This window comes from Clupea harengus, chromosome 13, assembly GCF_900700415.2.
Source record: "Clupea harengus chromosome 13, Ch_v2.0.2, whole genome shotgun sequence".
Taxonomy (NCBI): domain Eukaryota; kingdom Metazoa; phylum Chordata; class Actinopteri; order Clupeiformes; family Clupeidae; genus Clupea; species Clupea harengus.
The window spans coordinates 21,574,392-21,602,338 of record NC_045164.1 but is presented as its reverse complement, the minus strand read 5'-3'; the positions used below and the strand labels follow the sequence as shown (position 1 = coordinate 21,602,338).

Below are 27,947 nucleotides of genomic sequence, written 5' to 3'. Positions count from 1 at the left end.
CTCCTCTCAGTGTGTATTCCTTCTGCGTATATTGCCTTGTGTATATCATCTTGTGTGTGTGTGTGTGTGTGTGTGTGTGTGTGTGTGTGTGTGTGTGTGTGTGTGTGTGTGTGTGTGTGTGTGTGTGCACTTGTGTGTGTCTACGCAGGGGAGGTGCTAGTAAATAAAGAGAAGAGAGAGATGACACTTCCTCTTGGCTGCATCCTACAGCCCATCAACTATGAGCAATGGGGCCATTCTACTTCCACCACAGCCATGGCCCTGAGTGTGCCGAGCCCGGAGCAGTGTGAGAGCTGGGACCCTTCTGAGGTGGCCGCCTTCCTGAACCAGGTGAGTGGAGAAAGGCTCTTGACCGTGTTTCACGTTTAACGTTTAACGTTTCTGTGGTATCAAGGAGGCTAGCCGTTCATTGATACAGACAGCACCTCATTAAGGTTTTACTTTCGTTAAAAGAGCAGGTTTTGAGGAGTGTTTGTCATTTTGTGTAATGGCACGGACAGGTTTCAGTCTGTGACACACGATCCCCATGTAACTGATTCATTCAATCAGTAAGACTCTGTAGGCAACCATGTAGTTAAGTGTGTGTTGTGCTGTTCACAGAACGGGATGCGGGAGTGTGCTACTATGGTGGGGAGGATGAAGATGGATGGCAGTCAGTTTATGGTATGTGCCCTAATTTGTGCTGCTAATTTTAAAATAATTTATCATGTATGGTTGATGAGTAATAAATGCAAAAGAGTAGACAGTTCTGGTAGCTATAATCGTAGCCATAGAAGTGTTAGAAGAAGCCTTTTTTCAGTGGCCTTTACAATAACCAACATGAGTGGATCTCACTTCCTCAGAGGTACTCTGACAAAGGTGGATCTATCTAACCCACAAATGCAGTCCTAGACTGTCGTGGTGTCACCAAAACCTTTTGTTTCTTTAAATAAATCTTTTGTGTACCGGTGTTTACCTTTGATGACAGCATATTCAGACCCCAATTGAGTGTTGATCCTGGAGGGAAATGACCAGAAGAGCATCTCACAGATAATGAGACAGCTTAGGGTGAGGCCACTTACAGTGTGAGGGAAGTTACTCCCAAGAGTAAAAGTTCCAGTTTCCAAATCATGCAAATCCCGCTGTTGCATTACCGGTGCTGTGTCATGCAATTTCCACCTCCAGACGCAGGCTTTAGAGGCTAGACCACATATCATATGGCCAGGCTACAGCAATGCATTTATGCTCTCTAACGTGGGGTGCACCAGCATTCCTTTCACTAGTCATGCTCTTCATTTTCAACTTTTCAATTTTCTGTTGAAAAACGTTTGGCTCCATAGGATTGTTATGTAAAAACAGAAAGAAAGACATTACATGACATTACACAGCCTTCATCATTCGTAGTCATTGCTTTGTCTCACAAGCTTATTAGTGATAGTTTCATCAGCCTGTATGGTTGGGAATTCAACAAGCTGTTACTACACAGTGTTGCTTCCTCATTTCAAATATTTGAGCAGAAATAGAGCAGTTTTATTTCAATCCTAGTGAAGTGCTTTTAGCCAGCGCTTCCTCTGTCTGTAGGCTCCTGAAAGAACACATATCAGAATTAACAGTGCACCACAATTTCCAAGGGATATGTATATTGATTATTGATTAGCCTGGCATTTCATTTGATATATTATCTGCTGTGTGCATGTGGTCTTAAAGGCCTAGTGGTTTTTTTCCTTCCTTGTTTCTTCTTCTACCTTTTTTTCACTAACTTTTGGTTGGCGATATCATGTACTTTGCGGTTGGTCATTGTGCAATAAGAAGAAGTAATGTTCCGAATACAGCACACTGAAATAGCCACGGCTGTACAAGATGACGGGTAAAGTGTGTCACCTGTATTCATGTATGGATTCAACTGGACGGGTCCTAAAAGTTTCTGGAAAACTAGTTTCTGGTTATTGCTAGTCACCAGCAGAACTAGTCTGTTATCTAACTGTAGGTATGAATTTCCTTTTAGACTTCACCAATCCACATGAAAGTTGATATAGTTGTAGCCCCACATGGCTGATACGGAACAGAAGGTTTGTGTCCCTAGTTGTGCGTTTCCCTTGGTGATAGGGGGCCCTTCAACTGACACATCTCAAGAACCGCTTAAGCTAAAATTGTGCTTTGCTCACATCTCCTAAAGTTCCATTTGGATTGTTCAACAAAATGACCACGACGGTCAGGTCAAATTCAGTAACCAATACATGCCTGTGTGAATGGCCAATTTGAATGAAATTGTGTAGGCTCATTCATAATGGCATGTAGAAATGATGTACCTAATTTCAAACAAATCAGCTATAAAATGCCGCTACATCAAGCTACATCATGTTCCCCTGACATAGTGCGGTCTTTAAATCCTTACGTAACATTTCCAAAAAATCAAATGCTCCTCTTTCATCCATTGAATCAGTGAAATCGTTCAACCTTTCACTACTTGAGGCAGTTTGCACATTCTGCTTGGATCCAGATAAACGCTGTTTGCGGCTATATTTAAACGTATTATTATGATCAATTAGGACGTGTCCAAGGAGCAGCACAAGGTGTATTCTAAAACTACCACATCTGGCTCAGCCAGTGACCTCCAGGAAAGACTGGATGATGTCTATGAATAGAATGGTGACGCTGGAAAGACAGCAGACAGCACAGAAAGACGACAACAAGTGCAGCAAGGGCTAGCACCCCAGACTGCAGCTCCCTTCGAGGGAGCACCCACGCAAGCTTTTGAAAGAACCCTTTTGAAACATACCCCCAGACTACGTGCACCATCATAATGGGCGTAGGCCCAGAACAGTTTGGCGTGAAGGAGAAGTGTGTAAGAAGTAACCCAGCGAGATCCAACCAACCTGTATGGGCATTCCACCAAGCTGCAGCTCATCATCAGCCCTACCAGAGGAATTCAACATCACTTGAGCCAGAGGACTTATGATATACTGAGACTCTAATGTTAAAGTTGCTTCTGCAGGAATCCTTGTAAAGACCGGGAGGAAGTGGCAGGCACAGGTAGCTGTTGACAGAGTGGAAGCACGGCTGAGGCACACCATCTTGGTAGGCGCTGTGGAGGTGGGGCGGGAAGAACCGGATAGTTTTCCCAAACCACGTTACAACAAAGCCTGAGAGGTGGAGGAAGAACGCTACAGCAAAATGGCCGGTATGTACAAACAAGGCACCTGGACCAGATGGGAGCATGCAGAACCTTGGAAGATCACCTGGACAGAGCTCTGGAGAGCTGGACCCCTGCACACTGAGTTCCTCATCCAAGCAGCACCAGAAGGTGTATTCTAAAACGCACACCCCCCTGTCCTGTTGTAAGTATAGGATACTGAGGCTGAGGTGTCCTGTTACACGAATATACTGGACGAGGCGGAGGCAAAGAACTCTATGAAGCAACGTGAAGGGGAGTTTCCACCACAAACCTCGAAGGACCCTATCCTGCTAATACCCCAGTTGACTCACATATATTTAAGCATTCACGTATAGGCCACAAAGAAAACATTTGTTTCGGTTTTCTAAAGCTTTTGCATTTTTATGGCACCAGGTGGCCACCATTGCTTCTCCTACACGCTTGGAAAGGCAGGAGTATTCAGTTGGTTGCAATTTGCAGCCTCACCAATAGATGCCACTAAATCCAACATACTTCACCTTAAGAAACAAGCAGCTTGACACACTATACCTACAGTATATAACTACAGATAGGCCATGTTATGCGTAGCAAATATACAATATACAAACCCTGCCCTGGCCATTCTACGTCTGTCCCAAACAATAAAAAAAGCAGTGGTCTAAATTAATTATTTATTTCCAACACAGAAGGCTATTACAAACTATTCCATGATAACAATTTAATGCATTTGAGTAAGAAGTTGTTGGAAAAGGCTGGGAACCATCAAGCAACACCAGAGGTGTCTGTTGAGGAGACAACCAACGACAGTAGCTACAGCTGAAATGTGAATAACTTTATTGCTTAATTAAATGTTGTTGGTTGATGTACATTATCTAGTCTTAAACGTGTAATTTTAACCCTAACCTGTTAATTAAAGTATTTATCCCTTGCTGAGTTTCCATTCAACTTTTTAATGCGGGGGGGGGGGGGGGGGGGCGTCACTCACTATTCGCATAGGGTATAATGCGACCAAAGTCGATGGAAAAAGGTTTTGTTACATAGATTTACGTTTGTAATTTTTCTTCTTACGCTTAATATTACTGTGTTATAAAACACTGGCAGTGGTGTTGTGAAAAAAAACAATAGTAGGCTGCACTCGAGGCAAATTATAAATTAAAAATATAAACCATTATATAAAACAGTTGCTGGCGTTTAGGGCTGCTTTGGGTCATCTGTTTGCACTACTGCTTCGTTTCCCATTCATTTTCTCTTTTCTCTTCTCTTAAATCCATATTGGATGTCAGCTGGGACCTGGCTCTGGATTAAAGGTTCTGGCTCTGCAAGGACCTCGCCGTAGCCATCTGGGGCCAGAGGTCCTGCGGAACTGATCTAATTAGGGGAAGGTTTATAGCGGGCTCAAAAGCCAAGGAGTTAACCCTGGAAAGGTAACCTTGTGGAAATTACATACAGACATGTTTATATTTGAAGTGAAAAGAAGCATATATAAGCCCTGAAGCGAAATTACCATTTCTTCAAATGTTAATGCAGTGTTACTTTTTTATTTCATGAACTTAAAAACATTGTGGTATGTGCAAAAGTCTGTGCACCCTACTAAGTCCAAGCTTAGCAACACCCCTTTGGCAGATATTTCATCAAATGCCTTTTGTAGACAGTTAAGAGTCTCACTATTCTCTATTAAAGGAGCAATAAGGAGTTCTGTTCCAAAACTAGCACGCTAACTACCTAAAAGGCATGCAAAAACCACCAACAGCCCCATGACACCGATAGAAGCTTGCCAGCACACTAACTGGTGTCTTTTGGCAGTATAGCTGGCAATGTCATGCTGCGAAAGCTTTTCTTCCATTTTTGCGGGGTCTTCCAGCCCGGAACACAGAACTACATAGGGCACATCCTGGATGGCTAGTGGGGAAGACACAGGTGTTTATCTGTCCTTCACATGACCATATGCTATCAAAATAAATTTGAGGATTGTACCAAAACTACTTGCCTATAAAACCATACCTCAAAAAGTGTCAAATTGTTGCATAGTGTTGCTTTAGGGATGGGTATCGTTAGGATGTTATCGATAGGCCTATAACTACTCTTACTCCTTATCAATTTGGTTGTGGGGGGGGGCGGTGGACGAGCTCAGCCCTGACACGGAGAGCAGGGGAGAGGCTGCAGCGTGATAAAAATCTACACCAAAAAGTTAAAAAGTATCGATAATAGAACCGGTAACGTCAGAGCTTATCAATAGTACAGTATTTAATAATTTAACTCTGGTGCCCATTTAATACTGGTTTCGGTACACATCCCCCCTTCTATGTAAGCTACATCACGTGTAAGATCTTCCCATTCTCTTGACATAAAAATTGAATAAAATAGGCTATGTATTTCGTTCAGGGTCCCAAGACTTTTGCATACAACTGTATTTAGGCCTAAGTGCAATGCTGCTTTTTGAGACCAGTTGAACTAATACCATATGACAGACGGTAACATACAATGAAGTTCCTATTATCGTTTATGTATACATGTAAATTTCCCAAAATGTTCAAAATTAGCAATTAATAACACAAGAATATATCTGTCATAAAATCACACTCATCTTCATATTCACTAGAGAGGTTGCAAAAAACGCAGAATGTAACTCACAGGGAGTGCTTTGCACAGTGAATAGCCGCCACATCTACAAACTATAGTTCCTTAAATGTTCACTCAGATTAAGATATACAACAAACATTTAAGTCTATTGTTGCCAGAAACATAATCATTCAATATAACACACTTTTCTTGGAATGGAAAATCTCTTGTTATTTCACTTAATTCTTGCGTGGTATGTCTAGCTTTAATTAGTTTTTTGGAGGGGGAATAAGTCCTTCAGAGATTTAGGTCAATCGATTGAACTCATGAAAATTTTAGGCACGGAGCTTTGATGTTCCACCCACTTGCTCTGATCAAAAATATGCACAGGCCTATTGACAGCATCGGCCAGGTAATAGATGCACCCAGTCCACCTGGGCCCCCTAGCTTCAGAATTTTCTTGTCAAATGTGATTTTTTTTTTTTTGCTGCAGTAAACAGGGAATTCAAAGTAGCTTCTGCAAATGTCAAGGCGTCACAGAATTGAGTACGTGGTGAATAACACACAGACGCTGAGAGTCTGAACACCCATAGGGGACAGGCAGTGCCTGAGACACCATATGGGGCAGGGGCTGAGTGTTGCTGGGCTGCAGGACTGTGTATGATGACTGTCAAGAGGGGGAGAGGGGGGGGGGGGCTCATCACCATCCTGCGTAGGAGGCGAGGCCAGCTCGGGTTGAGTTGGCATATTTATTTGTGGTTTGATGCATTAAACCATCTGGCCACTTGTGGGTAGGGCAGCCATAATGAGCAGGTGGACAATATACACAGTGTGACAGAGAGTGGGGAGGAAAACAATCTGTGCCTGAGTTCTGCATTTGGACGGCAGCCACAGAGTTTGACAATGAAGACATTACTTTCTCTCGGACGTTCAAGCACTGCATGGCCTTGTTCAACACGGTGTAGTCAGTCGTCAGGCATATGGCATCAGGACTGGTGGCCTAACGAGGGATTACTGACGCTGAGTACTGTGTGAGGAAGGTCACCCATAAGCCGCAGAGCAAGTGTTAAATTCACATTCCTAAATCTTACATGATGGTTTTTTGTTTGTTTGTTTTGAGGGGGCAGGGGTGTACGAGATGCTGTGGGTGTATCACAATGGTCTCAAAAGCCGAGAGAATATATTTCATATTTCATGTTTTTTCCTAGGGTTTTTTATTTTATTTTTCGTTTCCTCAAATGGCAACTGGTGATCTCTTGGTTTGACTGACCTACAAGCCCACAGTCCAGGCAGACATGGAACAAAGAAAGAGAGAAAGACAAAAAGTGCCTTTTTTATAGTATTACTTGTGCCTGAGGTGAGTGTGTCTATGAGAGAGAGAGAGAGAGAAAGAGAGAGAGAGAGAGAGAGAGAGAGAGAGAGAGAGAGACTTCATTATGCAGGGATGGTTGCTGGGCTGTGGGCTGCCTGTCAGACCAGAGGTGATCTCAGCTATAAATAATTCAGTCTCGACAGAGCGAAAGGCTTGATATTTCATTCGGTGTCAAAAGGCTAAGCAGATGTTTTGATTTTTTAACCTGCTTCTTTTCTTGAGTTCTATATTGTGTATGTGTGTGTGTCTCGCCCCACTGCACCCCCAGCTGGCCATTCAGAGGTAGTGCAAGAGTCTTTGTGTGATGTATGAGCTTTTTAGCGTGTAGGTTAAATGAATGGATCATGGATGGATACTTTATTAATCCCGAGGGAAATTTTAGAACATCCAGTAGCTTATACAATACAATTACCACAACTCACAGACACACATACACAAGTCAAGTACACATAGGGAGAACATCACTACTCACTACAAAAGGAGTGGGGTAGTAATGGATACAACAATGGGTCTGACCCTATGGTGCAATGTGTGTGTGTGTGTGTGTGTGTGTGTGTGTGTGTGTGTGTGTGTGTGTGTGTGTGTGTGTGTGTGTGTGTGTGTGTGTGTGTGTGTGTGTGTGTGTGTGTGTGTGTGTGTGTGTGTGTGGGGGGGGAGTCTGACCCTATGGTGCAATGTGCATGATTGTGAGTGACAATGTAGATGTCCAGTAGGAAAGTGTTCTTGTGCTGCTTGTGTGGATAGTGCAAAAAGATAATGTTCTTGTGCATGTGTGGATAGTGCAAAGAGATTAAGAGTATAGTAATAGAATATCTGTGCAGGTTCTACGTTGCGTGTGCATAACTGCTACGCTGTGTGTGTGTGTATTCACACTGCCTATGTGTCTGCTGCGGTGCTGCTACTGCTAGCCTGTCTATATTTGTGTATTTCACTTTCACTGTCTATTTCGGCTGACAACCTTCAGGCTTGAAAAGTAGGCTCTGTGCCAAAACTCTAGAAGACGCGTGGCCGCAGCGTGGTTCGAGCCACGACGAGACGCGTGTCTCGCGCTGGTAGTGTGCATGCTCTAACCTCGTAGCGTAGGTAATGCAGCCGCCACGCACACGCAACGCAAGTTAATTGTAGACGCCTGGAAACCCCTGTGCATAAAAGGCACGGAGCCTGTCTCCAGGGTGAGGTTTGCATCCTCACCACACCTGAGGCTTGAGTTCACCCTGCTCTCATTTGTGCTGCTTTGATATTCTTGCCTTAGAGTTTGTTTTTTTTATATATAAAAGAAAATTCTGTACACTCTGGTGTTGGTCTCCACTTCATGCAGTGGCCTCTGGGTCATAACAGTGTGGGTGTGGTGTGTTAGGTATGTTTGTATGAGTGTGTGTCTGTGTCTCTAAGTGTGTGTGTGTCTTGGTGTGCATGTCCCTGTGTATTAGAGAGAGAGAGAGAGAGAGAGAGAGAGACAGAGAGAGAGAGAGAGAAAGTAAACTGACCATTTCCCTCATCTGTTTCATTCCTGGACGTCACTTACCGAGTCAATAGACTTTGATTCCTGATTCCACCGTTGAATACATCTGTGTTCCACTAGAGTAGCCCACCAGTGAAACAGCTGTGGTTTTCCACCAGCCTACTTCTCCGAGAACAATTTGTCACTGCACTTTAACTTCCAGCATGATGAAAGTGATTGCAACCACTCATTTGGAGAATGAAATGGAACTCCGCAAGTTAAAAGCAAGAGAAAAGGTACAGAGACAGGACCTGTGGTGGCTTAGCCTAATACATTATACATTTAGAGGAGAATACATAATTGATCAGGACTTAGAGCATATTTTATGTTAATCATCTCACGGTAATCCCTTGTTCTGGAAATGAGGCTGACTCTACCCCATCAAAGAAACCCTAAAATCATTTATTAACATTCATGAAGGGGTAACCTATATGAGGCAATATAGAATCAGTTTAGTTATGCCAGAGGTTATGTAAGGTGCTTGAACAGGACATGCAGTGGTGATATTACAAAGCAATCAGTTTCATATACCCAGTTTTAGTTATGAGTTTTTCAGGCTGGTTCAAATGTGACAAGGGGAGGTTACTCGTTGTGGGGGTGCAAAATTTCAATGCTGGAATATAACTACTTGTAGGGTAGAGCCATCTTGTGGTTATTTATAAGTATGGCAGCATTGATTGCCACTCAAGTCATATCTAGTGAAATGGGGCACATCTTCACATTAAAAATGCATTGCTGGGTTTGTTCCTAAAAAGTTGACATTTTTGTTAACATACACACACAGATGATTTCAAAATGTGCAACATCCAGCATTGCCGTACAAAAGGGCAAATTACACAATATTTTTCTTAGAAATGCATAAACAACCTCTTATGATTCACTATTTGTGATTGTGAAAATGTCTGTGAAACATTACACGCCTCCTGATCAGGAAAAAGGGAACTTTCACAATATGCACCTATTAATACTGTGGCCAAATTAGTTCAGTGTGTGACTAAAGCTCGTGGTAAGCAAGTCTATGCCTCCCTGAAAGAGAAAGAGAAAGAATATATATACGATAAGGTGTTGTAGTTGCTCAGGAAATTGTGATGCATCCAATTGTACTGTGTATTTTCAAAAACAAACAGTGTGTTTAAAGCTCTTGCTTTCTGTTTTCACAGAATCTTTCAGACCGTGATCTCAGCAGATTTAGTCCTATGCACAGACAGTAAGTCACTCACTCCTGTAAAGCTTTTCTCAAGGCTTGTCTGACTGCCCCCCCCCCCCCCCCCCCCCCGCGCTCTCTCTATCTATCTATCTATCTATCTATCTATCTGTGTCTGCGTACCGTCCTGTCTCTCTCCCTTCCTTCCTCTCATTACCTGTTTGTGCATCTTAATAATGTCTACCCACATCAGTCAAACTCTCATGATTATCTGATTGTACACTCTTAGGAATTCACAAATATCCGATGCAATCAAAGTAAAAATCTAAAGTGTAGCCTACGCCTAACCAATTTATCTGTCGCGGCAGTGACTCAGTTTCTCTTAGTTCTAAGTTCCCTTTACTTCCCCTGCCGTGGTGAGCAGCAGTTCTGTGCAAATACCATAGGAGCCGTAAGAATGGTATTGCCTTAAATACCATAAGAACCGTAAGAATAGTATTGCCTAAAATACAATAAGAACCGTAAGAATTGTATTGCCTGAATTGCCGCTGTTGTCTTGCCCATAGACGGGTTTGAATGCACGCCCGAAAAGTGAAGGCAACACATTTGTGAATTGTTGAGAAACACACCATCCATTAATTTAGCAGAATACACTGCATGTGCTCTCTGGGTATTTAGCTTGTGACTTTGGTGTTTGCTATTTAGTAACAGGAACACAAAGAGCACACATTTTATACACTGTGAGGTGTATGTATAATAAGTGGGAAACATTGCTGCCTATGAGATATCAGATTGTCTTTCTCCATTAGATAATTCGTCTAGCAGTCGCAATTCCAAAAATCAATTTTTAACCTGAGGTAAAAGTACTAGGGAACCTCGCCTATACTAAATACATTAAACATTCTGCGCACGTTTTGCTTTTTCGTAGCCGAATTATAGTTTGATACCAGAAGAAAGAAAGAAAACAGAGCAAAAATAATTGTCTCCCTCCATTACCACATTGTTCAAAAGCGTAGTTTTTAGAGTAAGTATTGTGTCGATTCATGGAGATAATACGCCGTGTCTGTGATGGATGTCACTTTTTGTCCGTGTTCCAGAAAAATTGTAACTGTGGCAATAGCATCTGTCCAGGAAGACCTTTTTATCTGTCAGTGACATGCTCTGGCGATGACCAATCGCGTGTGCCGTGTGTCTACCCCGTACTATTGGCGCATGAGCCAACGACAACTCAGTACTTTAAAGCAAAACTGTGGGCCAGCAGACGCTACACACATGAGACCAATGCTAATCTTTGACTATGGATCAACTGAACAAGATAGTGGCTCCCGCTAATGAAAAACTACGGTAGGAATTTGTGATACACCATTACAAACTTGGTTAATGTGTACTTCAATAGAATCCCTGTTTCTTTAACTTTTTGTGACTTTAACTTTTCTATCTATCTATCTTCTATAAAATATCTAAAAACACAGCGAGTTATCTATTTTTTTCGTGGCAGTTTGTAACAGAAATGTCAGAATGAGATTTTAATGTGCTTTAATGTTTTCAGACAACTGCAGAAGATGGTGCAGGACATCAAAAAGAATGATGACAGTATCTTCAACAGACTGAAAAGGCAAGCGCCATCTCACAGTCCTATGATGTGTCACACTCCGATGATATGTCACGGACTATTGCCTTAACTGTCAGAAATCTGTTAAATTGTTAATAAGTTGTTAACAAACTCCTTACAATAATCTTTAGTGGTCAGTCCTGCACACACAAATGTCAGTGACGTTCTCTAAGGTCTCATGTGGTCATACATGAGCAGGGGCTGCAGAGCACTTCATTTGAATTTAGCTGGAGGTCTTTGTTTCGGTTGTTTTGGTTTAGTAAAAGTTAAATCTATTGATAGACAGATGGTAGATGGTCTGACAGAAAGAGAGCCAATCAGCTCTGGAGACGCCAAGCCCACAATTGTTTAAGTGTCGAAACAAAGACGTTATTCCTCTTTTTCAGAATGGAAAGATCAAATTTGACACAGACACACGCAGCTACAATGTGGGTGGACTACAGAGACGTCTCTCGAAAATAGACAGAAAGGGAGGGAAACATCCACAGACAGATGGCTTCAGCCTTGCGGTCTCACTTCCACTTTAGTCTCTTACAGGAGCAAGAGAGCTGTACTTACTGTTGGACTTGCCTTGGCATGTTATTATGCCTGCATGCGATCTCGCCGTACACGTAGACAAAAGGGCTGTGCACAGAATCTTCATCACAGAAAGGGCATTGAAGGTCATGTCATTGAGTTGATAAGGGTTCTCCGTCAAACCTTTACAAAATGACTCTGGGATTAAGTGGATTCCACAATGGCCATTAAATGAAGGCCCTTATTTCTTAGAACATTGACGGTGGGAGTGATGACATCAGAGTGCAATAAGCAGACTGTCGCATCTCTCTATTCCTCCAAGACAGATTATGCTATATGCAGTGGGATAACTTGATCTCTCTATTCCTCCCAGACAGATTATGCTATATGCAGTGGTATAACCTCTCTATTCCTCCCAGACAGATTATGCTGTATGCAGTGGGATAAATTGACAAGCAACATTTGGGAAGGCCTATCTAAACAACTTTGAGCCAATTTTGAGGAGTCCACAAGTCTCTCTAGCCAACACAGAGCAGCTGATATTAGATGATGGATTACTGATGGAGGCTGGATGGTACAGCCAGTCAATGTCCATCTATTGTTTCTTACTATTGTTATTCATAATATTGCCCAAAATGGTGCCCGTTGTAATATCAGCCTTTGACTGGCCATGGTCCAGATTAATTTATGCTAGGAATACCATTCTTCCACTATTTCACTGACACCTTCTGGAGATACTGTTTCCATGGGTCAGCCCTTCTTTAAAATGTATGTTAGACCAAGAGATTTAAAATGATAAGTCTGCTTCTTCCCCCCACTGACTACAGGTTTCAGAATGAACAAGCAGCGGTCATTCGCAAAACTGGAAGAAGTACACTGGACCGGTACGAGCCGAGTCCTTTTTGGACCAAAGTTTTGTTGCGCTTGTTTTGTTCCTCTCCAGCTAGAGTGTTGTACTTCACCGCCTCACTAATGATGTTTCAGTAGTGCTTTCGCACTAAACACACGCGCAGTCTATATATGTATGTCTCTCCGGAGTGCACAACAGTCACGTTGGTTAACTTTGTTGTGTAACAGAATAGATGCTTGCATCTTCGCCCCGCCGCAGCGTAACTCATGAAGAAACCTTTTAGAGACGCACTAACCCAAAAGGAGGATGTATGCATCTGACTTCTGTTTGCATGAGCTGGAATAACCACAGATCTGCACCACTTTTTTCCAGTAGTTGGCCACTGGCCACATTCTCTGGGTCTAATATGATTCTTACGTTTGTCCGCAAAATCGAATCAAAGTCCACAAATGTGTGTATGTGTTTGTTGCAGGATGACAAACAAGGCACCCCCACGGTTACCCAACCGAGACTACCGAGGTATGTCAAAAAAACAATGTTTGTTAACAGCATGGGTGAATTGGGGAATGTATATTATAGAGGTAGCCAATCACTGGGCTCCCTTTCTTTCCTGTGGCCTAATCAGTTTCCCCGTGGAAAGCACTTTGGTACAAGTCCTGTTGTTTTTAAATGTTCCTGTTGTTGGTATAACATTTGCTGTAAATGTACTATATACCTAAAAGTGACTTAAAGAGTGACTGAGATTAGTCTAGCACTGGATAAATACATCAAAGACCTATGTCCCAAAGACAGGTTGTGCTACGACTAATCATAACAAAGAGATAGTTTTCAAAATGATGACCTGTCATTTAATGGGTGGTTTCAGCATAGGAAAGCTTAAATCTCCACACTATATTCTGTCATCAAAGCTTTGATCTCTTTCTCTGCCTCCCTTTATCTCTTCACATCTTCATCTATTTTCACTTTTGATTCAGGTCCCCAAGCGTGAAGCATCCCCCTTTGTTTTCACTCTTTCATTGTGACTTTCACTTTGTATCTTCTTCTTCCACAGCACAAAGTGACTGCACTGAAACTAGACAGTGAAGCATCTACTCTTATCTGAAGTAGCTGCTTCATTAGGGTGGAATAGTGAAACACTGACCATTTGCTCTGTGTTGTGTTTGTGTATGCAGGAGACAATGGAGATGGGGATACCTGTTCCGATATTGTAAGCTCATGGTGCTTTGTTATACTTCTAATGTTGTACAGGGTGATAGAGTACAGAACTCTAAAATGCTACGAATTCTCAGGCGCACTATATCATCCTGAGAAATGATCTGTTTGCATTGCGTTGGAAACATATAGAACCCTCTAAATATTGTAGGCACTGTTTTATGGGAGAAAAAGCATAGTTTGTGTGAAAACACATAGTGAAATGGATGTCGCTCCAACATTGCAGGACAGTGACACATATGAGGACCCCCAGGGGGAGAATGATGACAGCTACGAGCCCCCGCCATGTGAGAGACTCTTCACCCCCACTTCCTCCATGTCCATGCAGAGAGAGGAGTATGCAGGTGTGTTAACTCCTACGCCATCAACAGAGTTGAACAAGCCTGATGTGGGACTGAGGCTTTGCACTGACTTTAGATTCCGATAGGCTCCTAAAATATCTCTTTTAGACATGTTTGACAAGATTAACACATTCATCAACCAGGGCCCTATTTTTAGAAATTTTAGGATCCAAACTTTTACTAAGTACAATTAACAATGAAAATCGGTCCAGTATTGAGTTTGAACGCTAAAACTGGCAACCACAAAACGGCTATACAATGGAATCCTGTGAGGCAAGTAAACTGCTGTTATTTGCCTCTGACAGGCTCGTAATCTTATTATAAGGGTCTGACAACATGGAAAGGATCCCTACAGGGATATACCTGCGTCTGTTTACTTCAATAACTTTAAAGAAACTGTAGAAAATGACATGAATGAATGTACAGTCAGTGTTTGACCGGTCTCGATCTTCCTGTATCTGGCATAGCACCCCAGTCAGTGCCTGTTGTTGATGAGGTCGGTAGGCCAATTCTTCAAAGACCTTTTTTTTCAGCTGCTCTTTGCTCGAGGAATTGTGTTGCCCTCCCTTTCTCTTTTAAATACCCCTAAGGCGTTCTATTGGATTCAAGTCAGGCGACACCTTTGTCCAAGTCATAGTTCATAGCCAAATGCTGGACCCCATCTGAGCCAAACAGATTTATCTTGGTCTCATCTAACTAAAGAATGTGCTCCCAATATTCACCATGCTTCCTTTTCATGTTCTTTAGCTAAGTTTAAACTTGCAGCTATGTTCCAAAGAGCATGCAAGGGCTATAGATGGATAGATAGATGATTATTTGTATTATTCTTGGCCGCTGTCCGTAAAGGTTGAGATTATGCAATGTCCTTCCCACTTTTGGAACTGTCACGGAATTTCTGGTGTTCGCAGGTCATTTTATAACCGTGTTCATGCAATTAAGTTAATTGGAGATCACAGGGGTAGCACATTTTGTTTCAATGATCACAGGTTTCCTCTTTGAGGCCTGCATTTTTCAATACAGTCTTTATAAAGTATTTGTTTTTGACTGTTCATAAGTGGGAACACTCCACTTGTCAATTTAGAAATAATGCAACTATTGAAAGGTGATACAATTGTGAATCAAGTGATATTGCACAGAGGAGTACTCACCTCTGCTGTATAATGTAAAACAGGTGAAGCATGAAGAAGAGTTTCCAATGTAAAACAGGTGAAGCATGAAGAAGAGTTTCTGCAGTGTTCTTGCCGTTTTAGTCATCCTTACACTTCCTGTTTTTGTTTTTTTTGCGTGGTTCCACTTCTCATTTCCAGACAGGTGTTCCAGGCGACTGAGCCCAGCCCCACGCACTGCTCTCAAGCCGCCACGGCCCAGGGCCCCCATCCCCCCCTCCAGGGCCCGATCAGAGGAGGAGGATGAGGCAAGGGGGGATTTTTTAACTATTTCCATTGCATGATAGTATATCTAGATAGCAGCAGTTTGCTAGTATGTCGTGAATATTTTCTTATGTGTTGTGAATGGAAAAGTAACAGGAGCTGTCTCATTCTGACAGAATGTCTCTTTCCTAAGAGGTTTACCGTCAGTTAAGTTTATTGAAATGGTTTGAGGATTTTTGGCTAACTTACACAGGGGGGACTTCAAGCAGAGATGCAAGCTGGTAGTGGACATTCATAGAAACATACAGAAAACAATACTTCTCAACTCGGATAAGTTTCATTAATGGAAGACATTTCTATGATCCACTTACTATTATTTTAAGAACTAGGGTGTAAATGCTCAATGTGTCTTTTCACCAAGTATATATGACCACATTGATTCTTCTGTGAATGTTTTTGAATGCAGTCCAGCTCTTCGAAATTCAAAGGTTCCAGTTTGAAAGATCAAAGCATTTCCCCATCTGATATGACTTTTCTGTTATAGTAATGAACAAATAATGACACAAGCGCAGTTCATATATAACAGTATCCTTAGCTGTATTTGAACCCGTATAGTAGCATTTTATCCTCATGGTCTCCCTTCTCTGCAGGATTACGTCAAGCCAGAGGTTGAGTCCGATGACGACTACGTAGAGCCCTCAGAAAATACTGAATGTAAGTCATGCACAGATCAGGGGACATCGGAAGCAGTACATGTGGAAATGAAACAGAATTATAGATTATTTTAGAATTAGAATTATAGATGTTGTTGTGTTTTGTCGCCTTGTTGTTGTGGTTCTATAGGCACTGCAGTGAGCCGAGCAAGCGAGCCAATGAGGTCCAGTTGTGTGGCAAACTCAGGCACATTTACAGGTAGGTCCAGTGACCGATGCATACTGAATGTGGGATCCAGTCAGCTCTCAGTGATGGTCCATAGTATTACAAAAATCTGACTGGGAATGTCCTACAGTTTCAGTGGTCAGAGTGGTAATGCACATAATGTTTTGTCTCTAGATGTATATGAGGTTCCCGATATCGATGTAAGTATTATTTTTTGAAAAGTGTATCAACTTCTCTAACAATACATGGGACAGTTTCAGTGATCGTGAACAGTTAGGGGAAAAGCACAATTACGTGGAATAGATATTCAGTTACCGTAACTGTCATAGTTGTAATTCTTTACTTTCCAAATGTTTAAAGGTTCATAGTAACTATATTGTTAATTCTGCATTTGTGTCTATCTCTCGACAGGATCATTTCCTTTCATCAAGGTCAGTAATGCCACCATATCTGATTTCATCACAGCTGAGAAGTTACACATTGTGTCACATTGTGTCAAATGTCATTGTGTCATTCATTCATTCATTCAGCATCATTCAGTCGTTAAAATAGTCATATACCCGTTTTGTACAAACTACTGACCTAGGACTAAAATGTAAATATTAAGTATCCTTTATATACTCAAATTCACTAATAGATCATTTAGGAGTTTGGGCTAAATGTTTGTAATCAGACTGCATGCTACGTTTTCCTTGACGACGTGCCTTGCCATTGTGTTCCCACCATGACATAGTGATGCTCAATCCTCATGACCCTGTCAACTTCTGCTTTTCCCACGGTCAGCATGTTATCAAAAGATTCCCTGTGAATATGTCAGCATTAACCGTTGGTGTGGGGCTTTCTTTTTACAGGCGTCCTTCTCAACTTCAGCTTCCCCCTCAGAGGACTCCCCCTATCCCCAGCCCACGGTACTGCACTGCTTAAACCAAAGGGCTAAGGATAACTCTGGCCCATACATTTAACCTCCTTTGAAACCCACTTTTAATCTTTGTATCTGTAAATCAGCACCATGTTGTCTTTTAATCTGTGTATCTGTAAATCAGCGCAACGTTGTCTGTCGTATTCCATTATCATGACCGAATGTTTTCAGATTGTGTAACCGGAAACATTTTTAGAACTAGCACCTCAAAATGAGGAACTTAACTATTGCGTGGCACGACCAAACTAAATCAGCCAAATCAGTACACCAGAGCATGTTTTTCTGTGAGTTTCCTAATGTTAACGATGCTGTGTGAGCCTGCATTCTGACGCGTTTGTGGCTTTTGTCATCCAAGACTGCATACTAGAACCCCAGCGCCTCCGCCCAAGCCAGTAAGTATATCCTCTGACACTCATGCTTCACTCGAGCAGTATGATTAAAAATGACAAATGAATGAAAAACAACCTGTTATTCATTTGGGTGCATACTTGGATGGTGTGTGTGTGTGTGTGTGTGTGTGTGTGTGTGTGTGTGTGTGTGTGTGTGTGTGTGTGTGTGTGTGTTTTGCTTGATGGTTCTGGGAACCGTAGAGGGCTTCAAAATGCATCTGTACAAAATAAATGATATATAGTCTGCATTAGGCAACACAGTCCAGTCTGTGTTTTTAACTTAACACACAAGAATTGTGTTTATTCTGACTTTTGCATTTTACGTCTTGTGTCCCAACAGGAACCAGATGATAGTGATGAAGAATATGAAATCTGTGATGGAGTTGAAAGTCAGAATTTTTCTTTATTCATTAATAACTATGCAGTATCTTAGATAGTAAAATAATTGAATGAGCCTGTGTAAATCTGATCTATATAGTTTTATATTCTTTCTCTTTCTTATTCATCAAATGCTATCAGAGACCTATGGGTCGTATATTCATCAGCATGTGTTCAGTTCATCCTATGCATTGACATAATCAGGTAATGCCTTCACTTCCCTTAACTGACCGCTGTCTCACCGCTGACCGCTGTGTCATTTTAGACGTCAGTGTGAAGTCAGAGGAGAAACCTGCTCCTACCCCGCCCTTGCCTCTACCAAGGGAAACGTATGTATTAAGAATTAAGAAAAAAATTAAGATACCACAACTGCAGACTTTCTTTCCTTTTAGCATCATTGCGCTAACCTTATTTTGTCTTTCAGGAGGAGAAATGTGCCGGAAAGACCAGTATGTATTTGGTATATATTCTGGTATATTGTCATTCATATAATAAGTTTGTGGATTTTAGCCTTATTTTCCTTTTTCAATGTTCCAGAAACGAAGCATTCCAGCCAGAGAGCATGAAGGTACTAATGAACCCTAAACCTACTTGTCTGCACAAAACCCACATCAATATCAGTAGCTCTTGTTTAGTGTAACCTAAGCCATCCTTTGATTCACACACAATGACAAACTTTGATACATTTGGTGAAAAGAAACAAACAAAAAAGAAATCGATAGACATAGATAGATAGATCTGTGCTCTGAAACCTCAATATATGAAAACGTCCTCACGCACCGCTCTCATGCGCCCACCCCATTCTGTGACGCAATGATCCGAGTGCCTGTTGATGCCTTTGTTCTTTAGCCACATCCTACAGAAGGCCGGGTCAACCAGAGCAGCGCTCGCTGTCCCCACGGCGACCGCGTCCACCAGAGCCGCGGTCGCTGTCCCCACGGCGGCCCGGTCCACCAGAGCCGCGGCCGCTTTCCCCACGCCGGTCGGGTCCACCAGAGCCGCGGCCGCTGTCCCCACGCCGGGGCTTCCACAGAGCCAGGTAGGGCTGGGGCACAGACCAAAACACATAAGGATGCCGGGAGCACCGTCTCTCTGTGGAGTCTTGTTGTTTCCTCTTTCGTTTTTCTAAACAAGTTAAAGTCAAGTTTCTTCTACTTTCGCCCACAGGTTTTCTTTATCTCAGGGTGAGTAAGGGACTTACATCATTGCCTTATCTAACACCATATCAGAAAATCCTAGTAAAACGTGTTGTATTGGTTCGCCTAAGGTTATCCAGAGTATTGGTTTACACTCTCTTTTTTTTCCTTTTAAAACACCCAGCCGTAGCAGAGAATGGACACAGAGAATCGGAGGAGGTAAGAACCCTGTCCCTCTGTATTAATAGTAACAGTCACTCAGTTGTGTTATCATAATGTGCAATTTCATGTTGCGATTGGTTTTGTTAATTAAAGACATTCCTCCCTTATTAAGCAATTTGCGATTGATAGTCATGCCTTTTTAGAACTGATAATCATAACTTTCATGTTGGTACTATGTTGCCATTTTTATGTTGGCACCAGTGATCCCATAGTATTTACAGCTAGAGTGCTGAAACAGTTATAACTTCAGTCATGTCATAACTTCCGTGTGCATAACTGCCAGGTCAGCAGTTGGCTTCTCAGAATAGACACAGGGCTCACGGACAACAAAAGGCGTCCTCACACAAACACATATGTTATTTAAAATAACCATTCAACTTCTACTTGCTTTTCAGAAAGCTGGTGTTTATAAGAAACCCTGGTATACCAGCACATGTGACCGCAAGATGGCTGAAGAAGCTTTGTTACGTTCAAACAGGGCAAGTCTGATCTGTATATTTCAGTGAATACTTCTCTGTTTTCTCTGGTAGCTTTCTAACATATTTCAATGCCACTTGGATTCTTTAAAGGACTCCTTATTACCATAATTACATCTTTTGAGCATGGTGGTGAATGCTGATGAGTATATTTAGCTAAACCAGTGATTACATTGGGACATTGCTTGGATTAAACAAAGAAAATGACATATTTAATTTGCATGCAGAAAAGTTGAGATTAAATTTGTTCAGAATTGCTGTGTCTGATATATTTATAATTTCAGGATGGGGCATACTTGGTGAGAAAGAGCTCAGGGCAAGATGCCAAGCAGCCTTTCACCCTAGTGGTGCTCTACAACGGCCGTGTCTACAACATCCCCATCCGCTCCATGCCCTCCTCACAGCGCTGGGCACTGGGCAGAGAGAAGTCGGGAGAGGAGGTAGGGTGGGCATCAGCAGACATGGATATCACTGTCATTTCTAGTGCATTATTTTAATAATTGAAAAAAAAATATCTGATGGCTATGCATAACTCATTAACTTGATAAATAACAGTAAAGTACATTTGGACGATAGTTCTCATTTACTAGTTAACTATATTTTTATTCTCACTTCAAACATAAGGTCCTAAATGGCTCAGTTGTGCCAACGCGGTTTAATGACTCTTAAGCCTGAATTGGCATTGTCTTACAATATCAGACTGGTGCCAATGTTACTGCACAAGTAGTTACACTTAACCATCCCTCTCATTTTTCCCCTCAAGCATTTCAGCTCCGTCTCACATATCATCAAAAACCACCAGCGCAACCCTCTGGTTTTGATTGACAGCCAGAACAACACCAAAGACTCCACCAAGCTGCTGCACCCCACCCAGGTCTGAGAGGTCCGGGCTGAAGCCCCAGCAGAGACCAGAAGCAGCCAGGCTCCTGATGGGTCTAACGGCTTACCTGAGGAAGCCAACACGTGCAGATTAACTGTGTTGTACAGAAACAGTCCAGAATATTGCTCAATATTGCACAGACCATGACTTGGATGCATGGTTATTTGTATTGGATGTATTGATATATCAAAGATGTATAGGAATACCAGTGCTGACCTGGTTATGCAGTGTATACAGATTTGAGTGGACTGTTGGTACTGTTTTTATGTTTATGTTTATGCTGGGCAGGGACATTTTTCAATTTATAAATTCTAACATCATTACTTTGATCATGCCTTAAGGAAGTTCTGGCTCCACACTACATCAATATGTATGACAGTATAACTGAAAGAGCTACATAACAACATATGACAGTATAACTGAAAGAGCCAAATAACAACATATGACAGTATAACTGAAGAGCCAAATAACAATGGATGACAGTATAACTGAAAAGCCAACACGCTGTAAGATTTACAAAATTTATTACAGCACTTTAATGCCCAGAAACAGCATGACATAAGAGGATGGTACAAAGAAGAATCACTGAGTTCAGTCTATTTCAGGCACTTCAAAAAGACCTCTTAGATCCCCTCAACAGTGGACAGCTGTTGACCAAATCATACAGCGTTATGGACAGAAGAGTGTCAAGAGCGTTCCTCAGTGCAAAAGGTTCTTCAGTGCATGGACTGTCATTTTCTGTTGTACAGATAATAATATAAAGCTTCTGCTGCTACATGGCTCACTTGTCAACATAATAGATCTTTGAATCTAAATTTCACATCTGAATAAGGTCATGCATGGCAAGACTTTCAGCCTATTCAAAAGTGCTGCAATTATCAGAGTGCAAAAATAAATACGTCGTCTTCAAGTCAAAGAGGGAAGAGCTATGGATTAATCACATCCAGCTACTTGGAAGGTGTTCCCTGAAGATATTTCACCTATTGCATTATCAATGTGATCTAAACATAGACTTTGGTCATAGAACAACATTTAGTTATCTGCTGGAGGTGACAAAAAACATTCCAGGTTTCTTTATGCTTAAGCACAACAATCTCCTCAAGATCATCATCTCCAGAGCATTTGTAGTTAGTAGTTTCATTTTGTGATTTTTTTTTTTTTTGCATCATAAATTAAATGCTAATATTTAGCTGATTGTCAATTACTCATAATGCACCATAGACCTCTGGCCTAATAGTTATTACTACCTACTTGATTAAAGCTCAGTATTTTGTAAATGTGGAAATAAAACTATTTTACAGAAGAGAAAGAATTAAAAAAATAAACGACACATACACATATGCAATATGAACAGTCTGTTAACATGATGGTGTATTTCCAGCACCAGTGTTTTAGGGGATTTCAATTAGCATGACTGAGTGAGGCCTCATTGACTGGGATTGTGTAACGATGTGACTACAGTGTGTTGCCCTTTTCATGGCTTCCTGAGTGTAAAGACAAAGCAGAACGGCACAAAATGACATAAAAGTAGTCAATGGCTTACGACAATAAATTAAATCAAGCAAATACAATTGGTGTACCACAAAACTTGAGCAACGTTTGTGTTTGTGGTATAAATAAGGAGATTCATTAGCCAAAGCAAATTCAAGTGACATTTTAAGTTCTCTTCAGTTTTACAAGGTTTTGAGAACTATGACGAGGTAGGACAGACTACCTGACTATAGGGCACCAGTCTCCATCTCCCAAGTAACTGAAACTATATGGTTTTCCCACACTGTTCCATTACGTGTAATCATCCTGAGGTTTCTGGATTAACATAACGGACCAACATCAAATGGGGGGAACAAGCTCAAGCTTATGTTCTTTCATTAGCTCTTAAACCAGCTGTTCCAATCACCGGTGGCTTCCATTAGATGCCTCTGGCCGTGGCAGATGAAATCCTCCTGTTTGGTGAACATGCGGCCACAAAACCAACACCGAAAAGACATATGCCTCCCTGTGCTTACCACCTGGTACGCATTCTGGCCCGACCTCCTCAGCTTCAGCTTCAGCAAGAACCTCTCCTTGACCGTCTTGCTGGGATCAATCCGACGAGGGGAGAGAGAGGCACCGATGGACGTGGATGTGGGCGAGGGTCTGTTGCGCTCGGAGTCCGAGAGGGCCCTCAGCGTCCTCTGAGACAGCACCACTTTCTGGACCTCCTCGCCGTACTTGTGGACAACTCGCATGATGTTGGCCACCTCTGGGATGTCCGCGTCGGGATGGTTGAGCACGACGACGGGCTGGTCTCCTTGCGGCCTCTTTATGAGCTGGATGCAGCTGAAGGGGAAGAGCCGGAGGGTCTTCTCCACGTGACGAGGAGACGGCTCCCAGCAACCAGCCTCCGCGGGAGAACCTGCACCCTGCTCTGAGTCCACGTCCTTCCTGGATTTGCATACTAGTCCCTCTTCGGAGCGATCTGGGGATGGTTCCCTGGGTCTCTTGTTATTTACTGGCTTTTCCGTCCTTAGGGGGGACAACTCCTGTGAGCCAGTTTTTTCCACTGAATCTGAAACGACATGGAGGGATATATTATTCGGAATATGTGTTATATAAATGGAGTCATACAGAATAAAGGCATGTTTTAAAAAATTTTAGTTGGATATCTTAAACAGGTTATTTAGACAGTAAGGCAAGCTTGAGACAGGTCACATGCATTTTAAGACAGAGTGTAATACTACAGATCTCACGATCACAGCAGATGACACCTAATGCTTCCTTTGTACAGGTTCATCAGCAATTTTGTTGTCTAAAAATAAATATGTTGTAGACTTACGACAGTGTAATTCTAATGGCACAACAAAATTGGCAAAGTTCCCAAACATCTACACATCCTGTTTAAAAGCTATTTAAAATTTGGAAATTTACAATCAGGTGAGGTAATTACTAAACCTTAAACATTAGTAACACACAAAATGAACAAAAATGCATAGGCTAACAAAAAAATGCTATCATTTCTATAAGCCCATACATGAGTGTCTATAGTCTCTCTATGGTGCATCTAAGGAAAAAACCCTCATCTAGCACATTTTAGTGTTCTTTGATAATGATATACCAACAAAACCACCCACAACACTAACCTTGAGTGCAAGTAAGAGGATGTACGATTCTCAGTGCAGTAATAGGCTCTGCTATGACATCAGGAGACGATACAGAACATGGTGTCTCACTGTTCTGAGGGCAGGTGGTTTGAATAGAAAGATCCGAGCCCTGCAGCGGTTTTACTGACTCAGCTGTTCCAGAGACCTCAGAACCATCTGCGTTATTTTCCGGGACGTGAGATTCCCCTGTGTCCATAATGCTTGTGCCGTCATCGGTATGGGAATGTTCTTTTCCGTCCCCCCGCGGCCAGGGGGGAGAGGCAGGAAGTGTGTCGGGCTTTGGAGGAGATTGTGAATTTGAAAACCCTCCATCGGATTCTGAGATGGAATCCCCTTCTGGAGCTGGGGACAGACACTCATCAATCACGTCTATGGTAGCTTGTGTTTCATCCACTGACTCATCAATCACGTCTATGGTAGCTTGTGTTTCATCCACTGAGGCCTGGTTGGTCTCGTGCAGCAGACCACAGGTGCTCTCCGAGACTGTGTGTGCCTTGACAGGCTTGAGGAGTGTCTCTTTTGACAGCTGTTGCTTCATCGCCTCCTGCACTGAGTTCTGCATATCGTCACCTGCTTCGTGACTATCCTCATCCACATCTAGATTAGGACAGGGATTGTCATCACATCCCTGATTTGGTCCATCACAGAAACCCTGGTCTTCACATTGAACGTGTGCAAGTTCCAAGGGACTACGGTTTGCATCCTCGGTTCCTAACAGCGGAGAATCTGTGCTGATTGCACTGTGTGCTGAATTCCCGTTGTATTTCTGGTGGTCTTTTACAGAGCAGGATGGATCAGTTTGGACGAAATGTTGAGGCTCAGTTATAGTGTTGCTCATAACGTGTTCAGTGGGACATGGTGCTGGCTCAACTGCATCTGTGATTTCTTGCTTTGCTGCCGGTATGACTTTCAGCACCAAATGTTTTTTGCCATCCACCATCTTGAACCCCTGAACTTCCGTGGTGCAATTGGGAGGGATGGAAATATTATTCCTTTCCATGAGAACAGCCAGCTCGTTATTGCTGGGGTTAATAGCTTCGGAAGGCAACGGCGTGCCATTTTTTGGTAACAGCAGTGAGACTGGGGTAGCGGGTCGGCTGTTGTTTTTTAGTTCTTCTTTTATCATAAACTTCTTGCCACTTTTTTCGGCCGACATATTCCTCCTCTCAAGATACTGGTTGGTGGCCTCTAGAGTCTTTTCTGGTTTCAGCAGAAGGCCATGTTCATCCAGCATCCCCTCCCCAGACAGAGAGAGAAACCCCCGAGCCATCCAGGAGTTTGATTCTACTGGGTGCTTTGTCAGATGAAGCTTAAGTCCCTCTGATTCATCATCTTCCACCTTTGGCTGAATTTCCTTATTCCTCCAGAAGTACTTTCTTTCTTTTCCTTTCCTGGTGACAGCTGCCATGTGCTTAAGGTAATCATTCTGGGGCGGCTTCTGATCAAACTCATACTTGAGGGGAAACCCTGTTGTCGAGGCGAGGGAGAGATAACTGCTTAAATCGCCGCTTTGGCTCGTGCGCCCATCTTTGGTGTCCTCAGGCAGCGGCGGCTCATGCTTGACATCATGTGTGTGCCGCAAAAAAGTCCCTACATCTTTTGTGTAGAGCTTACACCTCACACAGGTAAACACTCCGTTGAGGCTGTGAGGGGCATTGAGGTTTTTAGTCACCTGCGGGGGTGTGTGCTTGATGTCTTCGTAAACCTGATGCCCCTGAGGCAGGGAGGGACCACTGGGTGGAATATCAAAGCCGTCACCAGGGGGAGCAGATAGAGAGCTCGCTTTGTAAACTGCTTTAGTTGTCTTCGGCTCACTGGACGTTGTGCTGCTCTCACACTGAGGTGTGGGTGTGTGCTCGGCCACGCCTGTTGCTCGCTGATTCTGGTGTTCTTTGGGGGACGGTGGGGAAGATATCTTGCGATCAGACTGCTCTCCCTTGTGCAAGCTGTTGTTTTCAGTCGTATCAGCTTGTTCCAAACCTGAACGCTGAGCAGTGCTCTTCCTGGAGCGGAGTCTTTTGCACCAGTTCCCTTTGTCATTGTCAACGTAGTGGCTCTCCAGTTTGAAGTTTTGTTCCATGGTAACTTTAAAAGTCTGAGGAGAGAGCATTTATAAACAAACAGGATGTTATATGTGAAAAGTGATTTCATACAGCCACTAGTCAAATGCCTTTGAGCTAGAGGTCCGTTCCACATGAATTAAGATGTTATGATTAACAACAATTAAATCATTGTTACTGTGTTATTAATTGTATTTGTGGACCAGGGAGGTTTATCTCCATTTTCATTGATACAAGCCTATATTGCTGTAATAAAAAGGCATGCTTACAGTCAACAATAGGGATATTGAGTCTCAGTCCGAGGCTCTTATCAATGTAGACAGTCTACGGGCTATTTTGACATATTTTCATTCTGACATTCTCAAATGAAATGAAAGACTAGTATAGGGTAGCCTACTCAAGAAATGTTCTAAATGTTGTACGTTGCGTTCAGTTTAAATTAATTCATATGGAAGACTGTATTGTGAAATTTTAACATAAAATTCAGTTAAGAAATGTATTCACATTTTCTCGTGACAAATGGTTTCTCGCGACAAACATTTTTGCTATTTCACGCGGCAAAATACAGAATCGTTAAGAGTCTATTTGAAAGTTTACTGTTGCCCATAGCTAGGTTATAGTGGCTACACGCATACTCGCCTGTTGCATTTGTAATTCTGATATAGCCTACTAACTACATAGATCTCAATAGTTTTAGGATTTTAGTCTACGTTTCATTCTTTGCTATGCGTGTATGTTCAAGAATGATTCGAGAGAAGCAATGATCTTTAACGTGTGTATTGACTCTGTCTGGACGTGCTTCAAACAATCCACTTTAACGCTAAAACGCCTCACGTTAGCTACAAATGGACTTCCCTCATGCCTCTAGAGTCTGCTGTTTCAAAATCACCAAGGCTCGACTACAGACGAAAATTGTGGCAATTAACATTTACAGTAGTTATTCCACAAACATGTTCAACAACCATCATGCAATGTAATGACTTAACGTTACCTCTTTCCTAAACTTGCAGTTCAGTAAACAGCGGCCATGACACCTCAATCCGGGGATGATTGAAGTCGGGAAACAAGTGTAGTAAAACCTCAAGCTTTTCAGGTCCCAAAACTGAAGCACGCGAATTACTACGAGTTACACCATCAACCATTTAAACTACCTTAACATTGCATGCCACAATTGGTTGTTTTAGGAATAGCCCCGTTATGAATGTGCATTGGTAGCTACAGCCAACAACTCGGAAGGGGATTTGTTATTCAGATGACACGTGCTTCCTCTTTCAAACTATCTGCTCAGTTTATAACAGTTGTATTATGCCAGCTCAGTGTGCGCAGCTGGGGCGCTTCAACAGGCTCCCACGATAGAAACAATCCAGTACATGGGAAAGTATAGACAACGCACTGAGACATAAATGTGTATTGGTTCGTTTGCTAAATACGTTCAATGTTACAATAAGCCGATTAGCACATATAATGCTTCGTCACGTCAAAGAAGTGTGTCTGGGGTATGTTTGCTAATGCTTTAGGATTGGAAATGACTTATCATTGGGGTCATGTCGTTGACTGTAGGTCTACGCCATACATTGTCTTACATTTATCTTACTTCTACCCTTAATCATGCACCAAACCCATAGGCTACGGTACAACAGTTTGGAGTTGTTTTTGATAAAAAATGCTTTTAAAACTACAACAGCATAGGCTAATTCTAAATGCATCTAAATTTGAATGCACCTGTCTTTTTGAGTTATGGTGATTATTTGTTATTTCTGAGGGAGAGAAAAAAAAAACTACTATGACAAATGGACAAGTTTTACAGAGTGGAAATGGAGTGTTGAGAAACAGTCCATTCGTGTTGCTCCATAGAATT

General features: G+C 42.3%; 2 protein-coding genes across 4 annotated transcripts; one reads left to right on the top strand and one right to left on the bottom strand.

Annotated features, from left to right (window-relative positions):
- Positions 1–245: 245 nt before the first annotated feature.
- blnk (B cell linker) lies at positions 246–22,078 on the top strand. Of its 3 annotated transcripts, XM_042709610.1 has the most exons (25): positions 246–330; positions 601–663; positions 9,726–9,772; positions 11,259–11,324; positions 12,665–12,721; positions 13,160–13,206; positions 13,860–13,894; positions 14,126–14,243; positions 15,548–15,654; positions 16,261–16,324; positions 16,454–16,522; positions 16,664–16,689; positions 16,901–16,920; positions 17,341–17,397; positions 17,764–17,800; positions 18,138–18,186; positions 18,441–18,504; positions 18,600–18,624; positions 18,713–18,743; positions 19,025–19,214; positions 19,343–19,359; positions 19,496–19,530; positions 19,929–20,012; positions 20,294–20,449; positions 20,773–22,078. In XM_042709610.1, exons 1-25 carry the CDS (start codon positions 256–258, stop codon positions 20,887–20,889), a joined length of 1,656 nt encoding a protein of 551 aa, XP_042565544.1. In that variant the 5' UTR covers positions 246–255; the 3' UTR covers positions 20,890–22,078. The 3 variants fall into 3 exon arrangements, with proteins under 3 accessions (XP_042565544.1, XP_042565546.1, XP_042565545.1); XM_042709612.1 differs by lacking the exons at positions 246–330; positions 601–663 and adding an exon at positions 4,465–4,557; XM_042709611.1 differs by lacking the exons at positions 246–330; positions 601–663; positions 9,726–9,772 and adding an exon at positions 9,864–11,053.
- On the bottom strand, positions 21,397–27,826 carry LOC105893418 (zinc finger protein 518A). The gene is made up of 3 exons (XM_012819836.3): positions 27,081–27,826; positions 24,009–26,124; positions 21,397–23,437 (listed from the first exon to the last, which is right to left on the bottom strand). Exons 2-3 carry the CDS (start codon positions 26,107–26,109, stop codon positions 22,758–22,760), a joined length of 2,781 nt encoding a protein of 926 aa, XP_012675290.2. The 5' UTR covers positions 26,110–26,124; positions 27,081–27,826; the 3' UTR covers positions 21,397–22,757.
- Positions 27,827–27,947: the final 121 nt, after the last annotated feature.

Coding starts and splice junctions, on each gene's coding strand:
- blnk (XM_042709610.1), top strand. CDS start 256: ATGGCCCTGAGTGTGCCGAGCCCGGAGCAGTGTGAGAGCTGGGACCCT. Junction 12,722..13,159: donor GGAAGAAGTACACTGGACCG/GTACGAGCCGAG, acceptor TGTTTGTTGCAG/GATGACAAACAAGGCACCCC. Junction 16,921..17,340: donor GATCATTTCCTTTCATCAAG/GTCAGTAATGCC, acceptor TTCTTTTTACAG/GCGTCCTTCTCAACTTCAGC.
- LOC105893418 (XM_012819836.3), bottom strand. CDS start 26,109: ATGGAACAAAACTTCAAACTGGAGAGCCACTACGTTGACAATGACAAA. Junction 23,438..24,008: donor TCCTCTTACTTGCACTCAAG/GTTAGTGTTGTG, acceptor ATGTCGTTTCAG/ATTCAGTGGAAAAAACTGGC.